Genomic DNA, 12,953 nt, shown 5'->3' on the forward strand with positions numbered 1-12,953 from the left:
ATGTATTATGCATGTTATTTGTGTGTGTTTTGAGGGATGAAAAACCTGCGTTTCTGGAAAAAAAACTCTCTACCTGTGTATAAGACTGACTAACTCACCTTCAGTCGAAAAGCCTTGATAAAGGTTCTGCTCATCCTTGACAGGATTCGAACTTAGGTCTTTCAAACCAAAGTGTTGGTTTCTGAATAAAGAGAAATGGAAATTGTTAATATATCATTCAGATCCAACATAATCTACCATTCCTTGAGCAACATTTGTTTTTTTTTTTTAAACTAATAGTCTCATGCTCATAATTTGCTATTTATGTAATTTCTTCAAGTTATGTTAATCGATATTTATTTATTTATATATGTTTGGGATAAATTACAGTTATGAAAAGCTGTGTATTAAAATATCATTAATTTTGTGAATTTAATTCCTTTAATATAATGTTAGAAACTGTAATATATGTAATTTTGATTTATCCATAAGATTCTTTGTGGTATCACTTGATTGGTTGCTATGAGAAATTATGTTATTTTTAGTTAGCGCATGTTTACTCTATACTACGCACAAGGCAAAGTTGATGTGAGCTAAACCGGTGAGAACCAGTTTTTTGTGGGAAAAAGGAAGGAATAGATACGAAAACGTAAGTAAAAACAGAATTGAGTAGGGAAGTATAGAGAACGGTAGTTGGAGACTGGAAGGGAATTTTGACGTGCAAAACGGAATTTAAAGGACCAGGAATCACTTGGTATTTTAACTTACCTTTTTCTGAGTTGGATTTATACCAAAACTTCCTAACGCCTAACAGTGGAATAGTGCAGGAAATAGGATAATACGTATAAGAAAAAGAAGAAATAGATAGATAACTTAAACCAAGTGCATAAAGATTATACTCTCCTAAGTCTATAAATCAGTCGCGGAAATGGAAGATTCTTTCAAGTTTGTGCTACTACATAGTAAAAGTCAGTAAGGACTTAAAAATTGTTGTTCGATCTACTTATGATGTATTGAAGCTATATCCTGGTAAGATTACCTTTACTATACTTGGCGAGAAGTAATGAAAATTAATTCCTCCAAAAGTAAATCATTCCTAGTTGCAGTATTCAGCGAGTCAAGATTTAATATGTGATGTGCAAAGACTTTTCCCTCCTCAAGTGATAAATGCCATATTATTGAATTAAGTGTTCATTAACTGAATGAGAATACTGTGAAACCTATTCATTGTGATTTAGGAATCTCGAACTTATATGAACTAAAATTGATTAACTGAGCCTAGAGAATTACAAATTGAATGTCTGAATGTTCATGAGTTGTATTCTTCTGAATATCTTGAACTGATTTGATATTTAAAATTGTTTTGAAATGTAACCTTAATCAGAGAAGAGTTGTGATATAAGCTCTTTGTAATAAGAAGGATAAGATCTGTATAATATAATCTTTAATTATAAATTTAAGCTCAGCTGAGTAGTATACTAGTGACTTAATGAGAACTTTATATTCATTCAATCATAATGTCCCTGTTAGAATATTGTGTTACAATGTAATTTATGTGACACCACATTAAATAATTTTGTTTGAATTGAATCTTGAATTTGCCTGATTTTTTTCATTGCACCACTCATTAAAATAATTCGAATTTCAGCGGGAACCCTAATAAAAATAAAAACCTTGGCCTAAAATCAACTTATGATAACCTGATACAGTTGAAGGTTGATTTATCTAAATTGCTCTTGCAATTTCTAAATATGGAGTGGTGCAGTATAATATAAATTTTCTTCATATTCGATTGATATATCAGCCTACAACTAGTTAAATACTAAAGAGAGAGAATCGTAAGATGATAAAACATGATTGAGAAGAAGTTATGATCCAACAAAAGAGCATCGTTAAAATCGACTGAGCTATGGAGGTTCTAAATAGCAAATGCCATAAAAAAAATTAAAATCATTCAACATTCAGGAGAAGTTAAGAATTTTATGTGATGGCCTGCCCATGATATTAGTTGTCCCTGTCATTATATCATTATATAGCTGGCCTGATTGGCTGAGTGGTTAGCATATCTGCTCTCCAGCCAAAAGGTTGCAAGCTCGCAAATTTGAAAGACACTTTTTAGAATCAGTAGCAGATTTAAACGCAGCCTAATCATAATGCAATATTCTGATGGACTATGAGGCTTGCTTAAGTATGAGTTTAAATATGAGTGGAGAACATGGTGTCACAACTGACATGACAGTTGAAGATTGGGCGAATGTGCAGAGTGTGTGTAGATGTGATAGCGAGGAAAAAAGTTCGATCATCAATAAATGATGTTGAAAAACAGAGTGAAATTAATGAAAAAGTAGGCAATAATGATGATAAAAAACAGAATGCAATTAACAGTAAGGTAGTGAGTGGAGTTGGTGGCAAACAAGTGTGTGTGTGTGAGACTGGTGATAAAATAGCGAGAGTTAATGATAGCAAAAAGAGGATGCAAGATTTGAAACCTGAGTTGGTGAAGATGAGGCAACAAATGATGGATGCAGAGTGAAATGAAGAGAATTGCAGATATGTATGGAAGAGTGAAGAAGGCGAAAATAAATGATGTTGGTATGAAAGACCCATGAGTGGCATTGTATAGTGATTTGATTACACTGGAAAACACAAACTTTGCCTCTAAAATGAAAATAGCAATTCTTTACTAATTTCGAGAGATGTGCTGAACACAAAAATGGCAACAAAATCTGTCTATTGGCTCTTGTTTAGGAGATACAGTTCACATTACATAGGTATCGTTTTTGAATGCTGTATTTGAATCTCCTGATTGCAACATATTGTGTCATATTGCATCAGCTAATCATGCACCCCCAGAAGCTATTGCACCATTGGCTGATGCTATGCAGTTGAGTCTCCTAAGCAGGTGTTTGTGCGACTTCCTGGGCTACACTTTCATTTACTCCTGCACTCCCATAAGTACTACACAAGTGATCCCTGCAGTGTAAATCCAGCAGTAGTGATGCCTCATACTTGTGTTAGTAGAGTAAATAATTTTTGTTACATTTGCAGGGAAGTGATATTTGCATGCTAGAAAAAGGTCATCTCTTTCTCTCTCTCTGTTAGTAAAAAAGGCATACAGCTTGATTTCAGATGTAAGATCAGGGACCAGAACAAGGCCTGGGCTCCACACATATGCTGTGGTATGCTAGAAATTTTCCAAAGTGGTTTAAAGGCGGTGAAGTGTCAATGACGTTTGCTGTTTAGGGAGGCATCACGAGGAAAAAGATGTGGACAATAGCCGAATATATCATCTGCTCTCTGACCAGTTCTACACAACAAAGGACTTCCAGTTCCTGAACCTCCAAAAGAAATTTCTATCGATTCAGAGGATGGTATCTTTGTGGTGGTATCTCTGTGGTGACTTGAAGGTAGTGTCTGCAGCTGGGATATACGAAGTACTGCTCTGCTGGGTTTTTTTTATTTTTATTTTATTTTATTTTTTTATGAATGGGATAGCTGGGCAAGGACATTGCACTATGTGAAGTGAGAATGGCCTGTGAGGAAATATCTCTGAAAGTCAGAGAGAAGAACGTGCAACACCCATTACTGGCAGAAACACACAAAATTCTGCTACTGCCCCTACACATCAAACTCTGTCTGATAAAAAAACTTTGTAAAAGCCATGGATTGGACCACATCAGCTTTCAAGTATCTGGCTGACAAATTCCCTTGACTTAGCAAAGCAAAAATTAAAGAGGAAGTTTTTGTGGGTCCTCAGATCTGAGAGCTCTTCTTGACGAGATGTTTGATGACTTCTACAAGGTGATGAGAAAAAAACCTTGGGACACATTTCATCTGGTGTCAACTAACTTCCTCAGAAATGCCAGAGCAGAAAACTACAAGCTGGTTGAGCACTTGAGAGTTATTTAAAGAAAATGCTGCTGTGGAAGGGAGAGTAATCAGTGCAGAGAATGAATCTGAACAAGAAAGAAGTGAAGTAAAAGAGTAGGAGAGTAAGGAAGGAGAGATTAAAGTGTTCTTATGAACAAAGAAGTGAGTGTAAAGAATGAAAGAACAAGTGTGCAAGACAATCAGGAAAATGGGAAGAACACATCATGAGAAGGGTTGATGCTCCAAGTGAATGTGAATGCTTATGTAGACAAAAAGGGAAGAGGATGACTTGGTATGTAGGGAAAACAGTTGTATTTGAAGAAGGTTCTGGGATGAGTAACAAGAAAAAGAAATGGCTCAAGTAAAGTATCTAATAAGTAGTATGAGCAAAACTCGTTATAATCCAGGAATAAGCTGTTATGTTTGTATACAAATACTAGAAGTCTCAGAAACAAGGGAAATGGTTGCATTGATTGAGTTAATTTGTCCAAAAAATTGTTGGAATGAGTGAGACATGGTTGGATGAAGATGACATCCTGACAGGAATAGAAATGAAAGAGTATGATGTATATTATGAAGATAGAAAGGATAAAAAGGGAGATGAAGTGCTATTGATGAAAGAAAAAGGGTTATGTCCATACAAGGTAGAAATAGTAGTAGTGGTTTTGAGGTAGTGAATGCAGGGTGATTTTAATTACAGCAATATAGATTGGGATGACAAGATAGCAACTAGAATTAAAGAAAAAACTGATTTTCTTTAATTTTAGTTTTTTGAGGGACAAATACCTCAGGTTGTATGTAACAGAGGACACACAAGGATTAAGGGTCTTGGATTTGATCATCTCATCAGTGATATGTTATTATAAATGAGGTGTCAAATATCCCTCAAGTCGGGGAGCATAACCATGAGGTAATTACCTGGGTGGTTGCCAGCCATGTGAGGACTTGTATGAGGAAAGGATATATATATATATATATATATATATATATATATATATATATATATATATATATATATATATATATATATAGAACTACAAGGCTAATGATTATGAGAACCTCAGGAGACAGCTTGTGGCTGTAGCATGGAATAAGGAGTTGGACAGAAAGGAGATCATTGTTGCTTGGGTGATAATCACGAACTCTGTAGTATAAGCAACAGAGGCATAGCTAAGGAGGAGTGGGGGGGGGGCAGTCCAACCCGGGCAGCACTTTGAACCTTTTTGAACTTTTGTAGTTAATTCTAAAATACAGTCTCGAGAACTTATTTCCAATTATTGTAATACTACTGCAAATTTTCTTCACAATTGCTGTAGGTGTTGCTAGTTGTGAGAGGAGTTTTTCTAAATAAAATAGATTAAGAATTACCTACATTATTATGAAATATACTTCACCTATGTCATTGATGATTTTGCTAACAGAAAAGCAAGAAAAATAACGTTTTAGAATGTTGAAATTAAAGTTTTACTTCAAAAATAAACATAGTGTTTTAATTTATTTCCCTATACGTTGTTTTGACTTTTTGTAGTATTTTTGGTGTGTATTAAGAGGGGTAGCAAACTCAGAGACCACCCCAAGTGGCAAAAGTGCTAGCTACACGACTGATAAGCAATCTCTAAATGCATTCAAAGTGTCAGAAGGTTAATGGGAAATGGGTGAATGAACAGATTAAGCATGCAATACGGAGAAAAAATGCATTATAGAGGCAGCATAAGAGGAGTGGCAATAATCAATTAAATTAGGAGTACAAAGAACAGGCAAGGAGGGTATCTTAGTTGGTATGACTACATAAAGTACAGTATGAACAGCAGTTAACTAATGAAGCCAAAAAAACTCCTAAAAAGTTCTTTTGATATGTAGCCAGCAAAAAAAGACTAATTATGGTAGGAAAGAAAGACTAATTATGAGCAAACTTGATGTTAATAAGGCTGTGGAACTTTATGAGATATCACCATGTATTTTGAAGGAATGCACCAGGGAATAACATCTGCCTTGCATATCTGTTTAATATGAGTCTTACAGTGGGTCAAATTCCAAGGAGTGGAAGGAAGGCAAGATTGCACCTCCTCATAAGGGAGGCAACAAAACTCAGTTATCAAATTATAGGCCAGTTTGTGTGTCAGGTGTTGTGGTTAAAGTGTTGGAGAAGTCAGTGAGAACCAGGATCCAGAATTGCATTGACAACAGTGGTTTGATCTTAGATGAACAACACACATTTGCTAAAAGGAAGTCATGTTTTAGTAATCTATTTACTTAACACAATAAGATGACAGCTGATTAGATGAGGGAAATGGATACACAGTGGTATACTTGGATTTTGTCAAGGCTTTAGATCTGTTACATATGAGAAGTTGATAGACAAACTAGAGCAGATGGGGTTGTATAATGGACTAGTGCATTGAATTGGAGATTGACTGTCTGATTGTTAACAATTGTGTATGGGGGTGCAGTAACCCAGAAGAGGAAAGTCACTAGTAATGTGCCTTATGGGACTGTTTTAGGGCCAATATTGTTTAACCTGTATGTTAAAGATATTGGGGAAGATTTGAATGGGGGTATACAGTTGTTTGCAGATGATGCAATTTTGGGATGAACTATGTGGAGTGGAGCAGATGCTGGGGCCTTACAAGAAGAATTGAACAGACTGAGTGAATGTGCACAGGAGTGGGAATACCAATTCAATGTTGCAAAATGGAAGGTTTTAAAATTTGGAAACCATAGATGAGATGTACAGTAGAATTTACTTTTGATGGGAATTATTATTATTATTATTATTAACATCCGACCTCCATGGAGTCAGAGATTCATCATGAGAGGTGCGCACTATTGCACACAGTGCTTATCTAACCGTGCGTTAAACTGATTCAATGTGTCTATATTCACAACACATTCAGGCAGTGCATTCCACTCACCAACCACTTTCCATGCAAAGAACCTGTTCCTCACTCCTCTTCTCACACCCTTCTTATATAGTTTCCAGTGATGGCTTCTTGTTCCAACCCCCCCCCCTACCATTCTATGAAAAATCTCTTCTATGTCGATCTGATAATAACCCCTGACTAGCTTATATGTCTCAATCATATTCTTCCTCCTATTCATGAGGCTCTGTAGCAACTTACATTCTCTCAATCTGTCCTTGTACTCCACATTCCAAAGACCACTGACTACCTTTGTAAATCTCCTCTGGACCTTTCCAGCATATCCTTGTCATCATGAAAACCTGGTGACCAAATCTGTTCACAATAATCCATATGAAGCCTGATCAATACCTTATACAATGCCATCATCCCTTTTTATTTCTGCATGTCAGGGTTCTCTGCATCGTTGCCATTATCTGATGTGACATTTTCACAACTTCTGCAATGTTGCCTCTGAATTTCAGGTCTTTGTCCACCACCACTCCCAGATTTTTTTTTTACCTGAGACCTCCAGAGAGTCAAGGACTCATCGAGGGAAGCTGTAAATTACCCAACCCAGCTATTATACCTTCCCTTAAATTCATTTACACTAGATGCACTCACAACCCCTAAGGACAAATTATTCCACTCACTCACTGCTCTCTGAGAGAAAAACCTAGCTCTTACCCCTTTCTTGACTGAGAACAACCTTAACTTCCATGGATGCCCAGGTGTTCCTCCCCACCTTCCATATAACGAAAAATTTCATCATTTGAAATGTTATAACATCCATTCAAAAGTTTATAGACCTCTATCATATCACCCCTCTTTCTCCTGTTAACCAGAGTCTATAATCCACATACTCACAATCTGTCCTCATAATCTAAATCCCATAATCCAGATATAATCTTTGTAACTCTTCTTTGCACCCTTTCCACAACTTCTTTATCCCCTTGAAACCCGGGAGACCAAATCACAGTAATCCAAGTGTGGGCTTATCAAAGCCTTATAAAGAGGCAAAATTACTTCCTTATCCTTACATGTCAAGGTTCGCTTCAGCATAGAAATTATCCTCTGAGTTGTATTTGCAACTTTTGCTATGTGACCTTTGAACTTTAAATTCTTATCCACCAATACACCAAGATCCCTTGCCTCTTCAGTTTCTTGTAGCATAACCCCGATAATATATGCCGCTGGATCTCTAATCATGCCAAAGTGCATAACTTTACACTTACTAACATTAAACTGACAGCCATTTTTGTTTGCCCAGATTTCCAGTCTATTCAAATCATTTTGTAATTGCTGAATATCAGTAGCATCCCTGATTGCCCTGCCTATCTCCTATTATACTTCCTTTAAAGTTTCTCCACCAAGTGTATACTTTGCATCCCATCATTGCATATCTTCTTCTTCTTCTTCTTCTGCCTAACATGAATTTTAGGCCTGGTGGCCTGTTCTGGTCTCATGGCATCTCTTTCTTGGTCTTCCGATTCTTCTTTTTCCCCTTATTTTATATCTGTATAATATTTTCGGTAGTTTGCTGTTGTCCATTCGATTTAAATGTTCTATCCATTATTGTTTATACTGTCTTATGTAGTAATTAATTGGTTTTATATTCAGGGATTGTAAAATTTCTTCATTTGTTTTATGGTCCCACTTGGTTTATCCAGCTGTTTTTCTGCAAAATTTCATTTGTGCTATTTGAATTCATTTTTCATCTTTCCTTTTTATGGTCCATGTTTCACTTCCTATAGTAAAGTTGTTTTGACAAGAGACATTATGTAGTCTGATTCTAGTGTGTTTTTGTACTAGGGATCATTGCTTACCAAATCTCGAAACCACTTTGCAACATTGAACTGATTGTTTCATGCAATTTGTTCAAGTGCTCCTGTAAGGCCATAACATCTGCTAGACTCTGCATTGCTCTCCAAATTTTGCTTCATCTGCAAACAGCTGCATATTACTAGTCAAACCCATCTCAATATCATTAACATACAAACTGAATAACAATGGTCCCAAAACTGACACCTGTGGCACACCGCTAGTGACCTTTCTCTTTTGGGATACTGTACCTCCATATACAACTTTCTGATACCAAACTGACAGCCAGTCACGATCCAACTTAGAAGTCTGTTATCCAGTCCCATCTGTTTCAATTTATTTAAAAACATGTCATGTGGCAGTCTATCAAAAGCTTTTGCAAAATGTAAGTACACCACTGTATATGAATCTCCATGTTGTTATAGTGCATAAGTAAGTTAGTAAAGTATGATCTCCCTTTAACAAACCCATGCTGATAACTACAATGATATTGCTGTCATCAACCCATTTCTGTATCCACTTCTTATCAATCTCTCTCTAGTACCGTAACCACAAGAAAAGATGTACAGATTGTCCTATAACTTAAAGCCACAGCCTTATCACTACCTTTAGCAGAACAAATTGACCTTCTTTCTACTCCCTTGGAACCTGTGCTGTTGTAAGACTTTTATTAAACAGGCATGCCAATGCTACTGTCAATTCCCTGGAACATTCCCTTAAGATGTGTGGTGATATGTCATCAAATCCTATTGCCTTAATGACATTAAGGTTGTTTCCTCAAATACTTCCTGCTCACCCACAATTAAGCGATCCTCTCCTATGTCCTCTACACTGAAGTTTGTCATGATTGTACCCTGATCAAGATGAAACACCAGTATAAATTGATTAATTACTGAATACCTCCACAATGTCTTCTGCAGCAGTTACGATTCTTCCATTTTCTTCCACTAACATTATCTTACTGATCATTCTTTCTTCTACTTGCCACATATCTAAAAAAACTTTTTAGGGTTTTTCTTTGCCTGATTTGTTAATTTCTTCTCATACTGAACTTTTTTTTTCATTACCGAGTCACTCTCCTGGCTTGTTCTTTATACTCTTCATGTAACATAATTACCATTATTCATCCTGTACTGTCTCCACAGTACCTTCTCCTTCCAGATTTCATGCTTAAGCCCCTCATTCATCCTCATCCATTTTACACCTACCTTATTCAGCCTTTTGGTCTTCAGAATACATTCACACATTGATGCTGTTATGTATTTCTTTGTCAGTTCCCAAGCAACATTTATTTCCTTACTGCTCAAATCCTCATTTCATGCTATAGCGCCAAACTGTCTCCTAAACTTGTCATAATCATCAGTCTTATAATTCCACATATATCCTTTCCTCACAGATCATATTTCTAGCCACAACCTAGGTGATCATCTTCATGATCACTCTCACTAACTAGAGGAAACTGTGAAACCCCACTCACAATTACATCCTCTGATGAATTGATCAGATCTAAAACTCTCAATCCTTACTCGTCCTCCTTTACATGCTGCCTAAGATAGTTATCTCTCAAGAACTCGAGAAATCTATTTTCCTTATTCCCAAATGCTATCTCTCTATTATAATCTATACCGTCATAATTAAAATCACATAATAATTATCTTTCCTATGCTGGATGTATTGTTGGAGGTGGAGGAAATAAGAGATCTTGGGGTGATGGTGGATAAAGATCTAAAATTTAGAGAACATACTGCCAAACTTGTGAAAACAACAACAAATTCTGGCAATGATGCAGAGGAAACTGACTTGTAGAAGTAAGGAGATTCCGGTTCCAATGTATAAGGCTCTGATTAAGCAACATATGATCTACTGTGCACAAGCGATTGACTAATGTAGTTTCTGATCTTTGGAATGTTAATACGAAGAAAGGTTGAGAAGATGTTTATTTCATAGACTAGTGGATAGGAGGATGAGGGGTCATATGATAGAGACATTCAAGTTGGTAAGGGATTGTCATAGGATTAATGTTGAGGAGGTTTTTCATAAAATGGTGATTAAACATTCTGTTTGATTATTGCTTTGTGCTGTAGTTATTCCATTAAATTGTATTATGTGACTTCTGCATTTCTTCAACCTTATTATTTGTTCTGAGTCTGGCTCCCACTGATGAGACTTCAATAAAGATTGAAAACAGACTGGATAGTGTCCCTTCCCATAATGCATAGCATGATACCCACCTGAAAAGGATGTGTGTTTTGCATTATAGGATACTAAGGCAATCAATGTAAAAGTTATTTGCTTTTATATGCAAGTAACCTAGTCATGAATACTTCACATGTAAACTTTGTGGATAAAGGATTAAACAAGAATATAATTTCTTGGCATCTTTAATTTAATTTATAACCAAATGAAAAAACTTTCAACAAATAACCCCATCTTTGTTACTTTGCTCTAGATCCTTCCAATTTATTTTCATCTTCATGAAAATCAGGCAATGAACTCTGTGCACTGCAGTCTTCTGTGTATCATCTGATCAAGGTCTTCTGAAGAAGAATAATTACTATTTCTGCCAATTCATTAATGGCTGACAGATTGCTTAAATTGATAGTTTAAATATACATACTTTTTTTTGCTAATTTCATATTCATAATTTATTTATTATGCTATTTTTATAAAAATAATAAATATGAAATGAAAAGATGACCAAGAAGTTTTTCCTTTTTTTTTTCCTTTACACTCTATTCAGTGGTTAAAATGCTATATGCACAAATGCCAGATATTGCACACCCCATGTTGTGAAAACCTATAATATAAGGAGGGGGGGATGGAATCTTTATGGATTAGAGTATTCAAAAGGACTGAAAGTCATTTGAGTTGTTTAAAATATCACTGATTTTTTTTTTTTTCCAGAGTATATATTCTTAAGTAGTATTTCAGAATTCCAGGGGAGAATACTTTTTCATCTCAAATTCAATGTAGTGAACTTTAAGTTGAAAATATTTCCTTTGTTCTTGTATTCACTATAGTGACCATCTCCTGTATACCATAGATTCTTTGTAATCTCATTCATAATGTTTTAACATTAATGTTCATGAAAATGTGTTTCTTGTTACTGAAATGTATTGTTATTGCAAAAATTTAACAAAAATAGAATGGTTAAGTCACTTTTAATCAAGCTTATCATTTAAACAGACAGAACTAAATCTAGTAATACAGTTTCATCATCAAGATAAAAGAAGTGGTGTCAAAACTACAACTGATAAGTTCTGTTATAAATCTCAGATTTAACCTCAAATTGAAATTATAAAAATAGATTGTAATGAAATTTATTTCAAAATAAAATAATGAAATAATGCAATAAAATAATAATATTTTAAAACACTGGTTTTATAGGTTGCCTGAAAGCGTTCTATACCTAGACCAACCATTTCCAGCCTTTTGGTATTCAGAAAAAGAATACTGGACTTCTGAAGGTTTCTTTGATGTTACATATGATGAAGGTAAGACAGGTCAATGTGCTTCTCTTGAAATAATAATAATTATTATTATTATGTGATACCTCCAGGGAGTCCAAGGACTCATTGTGGGAGAGCACACACCACTCTAGTTCACTAAATACATCTCATCCTCTCCACTACTACTCAATTCTCCAACTACAAAACTACTACCATCAATGCCATCTATTGCCCCTCATCACCAACAACAGTATTTTTTTTTTTTTCGTGTGTTCTGAAGGCCGATTTGTCTGTACGTGGGATGAAAAACCTGAGTTTCCAGGAGAAAAAACCCTGCTACCACTGTATGAGATTGGCTAACTCACCTTCAACTGAAAAAGCCCATATAAGGATTCCCCTCATCACGATGAGGACTGAACCCAGGTCTTTTCCAATCAAAGGATGCAATGTTCCGCTATTCTTCCAATTGCACTAGTGAAATAATGCTATTTCAATATATACTTTACTTACTTAATCCTCCTCTTTAACCTTTACGGTGTTTAGGTTTTTTTTTTCTGTTCTTGAAACCGCAACCGTACTCGAGGATAAGGTGGTTAGCCCTATACCTCCCTATTTCAATATATATAAAATGAAAATAAATCCTTTAATGCTTTTAATTTCCCCAAACAAACCAGAAGTATTTCCTTTTACCCTAGCATTCTTCAGCCTTCACTGATAGTGAGCTCATCTTCTCAATGAATGAAGGATTTTTAGGAGAGAGGAAGAAAGCGTAAAACAGACAACTGCCACCATCTCATGGCCCTAAATCCTAACACTTGTATTATTGTCTATAATAGTGTGAGTACTATGGTTGACTTTTGTGATGCAATGTTAAAAACCCTGAGTTTCCCACAGGGAAAATCTTGCCTGAGCTATAGAACAACTAACTCGAAAGAAA

At 35.5% G+C, this 12,953-nt stretch overlaps 1 protein-coding gene across 5 annotated transcripts in view; it reads left to right on the forward strand.

The window, feature by feature from the left end:
• Positions 1 to 12,953, forward strand: part of LOC150092840 (dynein axonemal intermediate chain 7-like) — a 497,248-nt gene that overhangs the window by 313,907 nt on the left and 170,388 nt on the right. For all 5 annotated transcript variants that reach the window (XM_090414468.1, XM_090414470.1, XM_090414471.1 and 2 more), the window contains one exon: positions 11,955 to 12,061. In XM_090414468.1, coding sequence (XP_090270594.1) covers positions 11,955 to 12,061 — 107 coding nt within the window. The remainder of the gene's footprint in view (positions 1 to 11,954; positions 12,062 to 12,953) is intronic.

Source organism: Typopeltis vanoorti, chromosome 25 (genome assembly GCF_054136105.1).
Source record: "Typopeltis vanoorti isolate ZY-2024b chromosome 25, IOZ_Tvanoo_1.0, whole genome shotgun sequence".
In the NCBI taxonomy this organism is placed as follows: domain Eukaryota; kingdom Metazoa; phylum Arthropoda; class Arachnida; order Uropygi; family Thelyphonidae; genus Typopeltis; species Typopeltis vanoorti.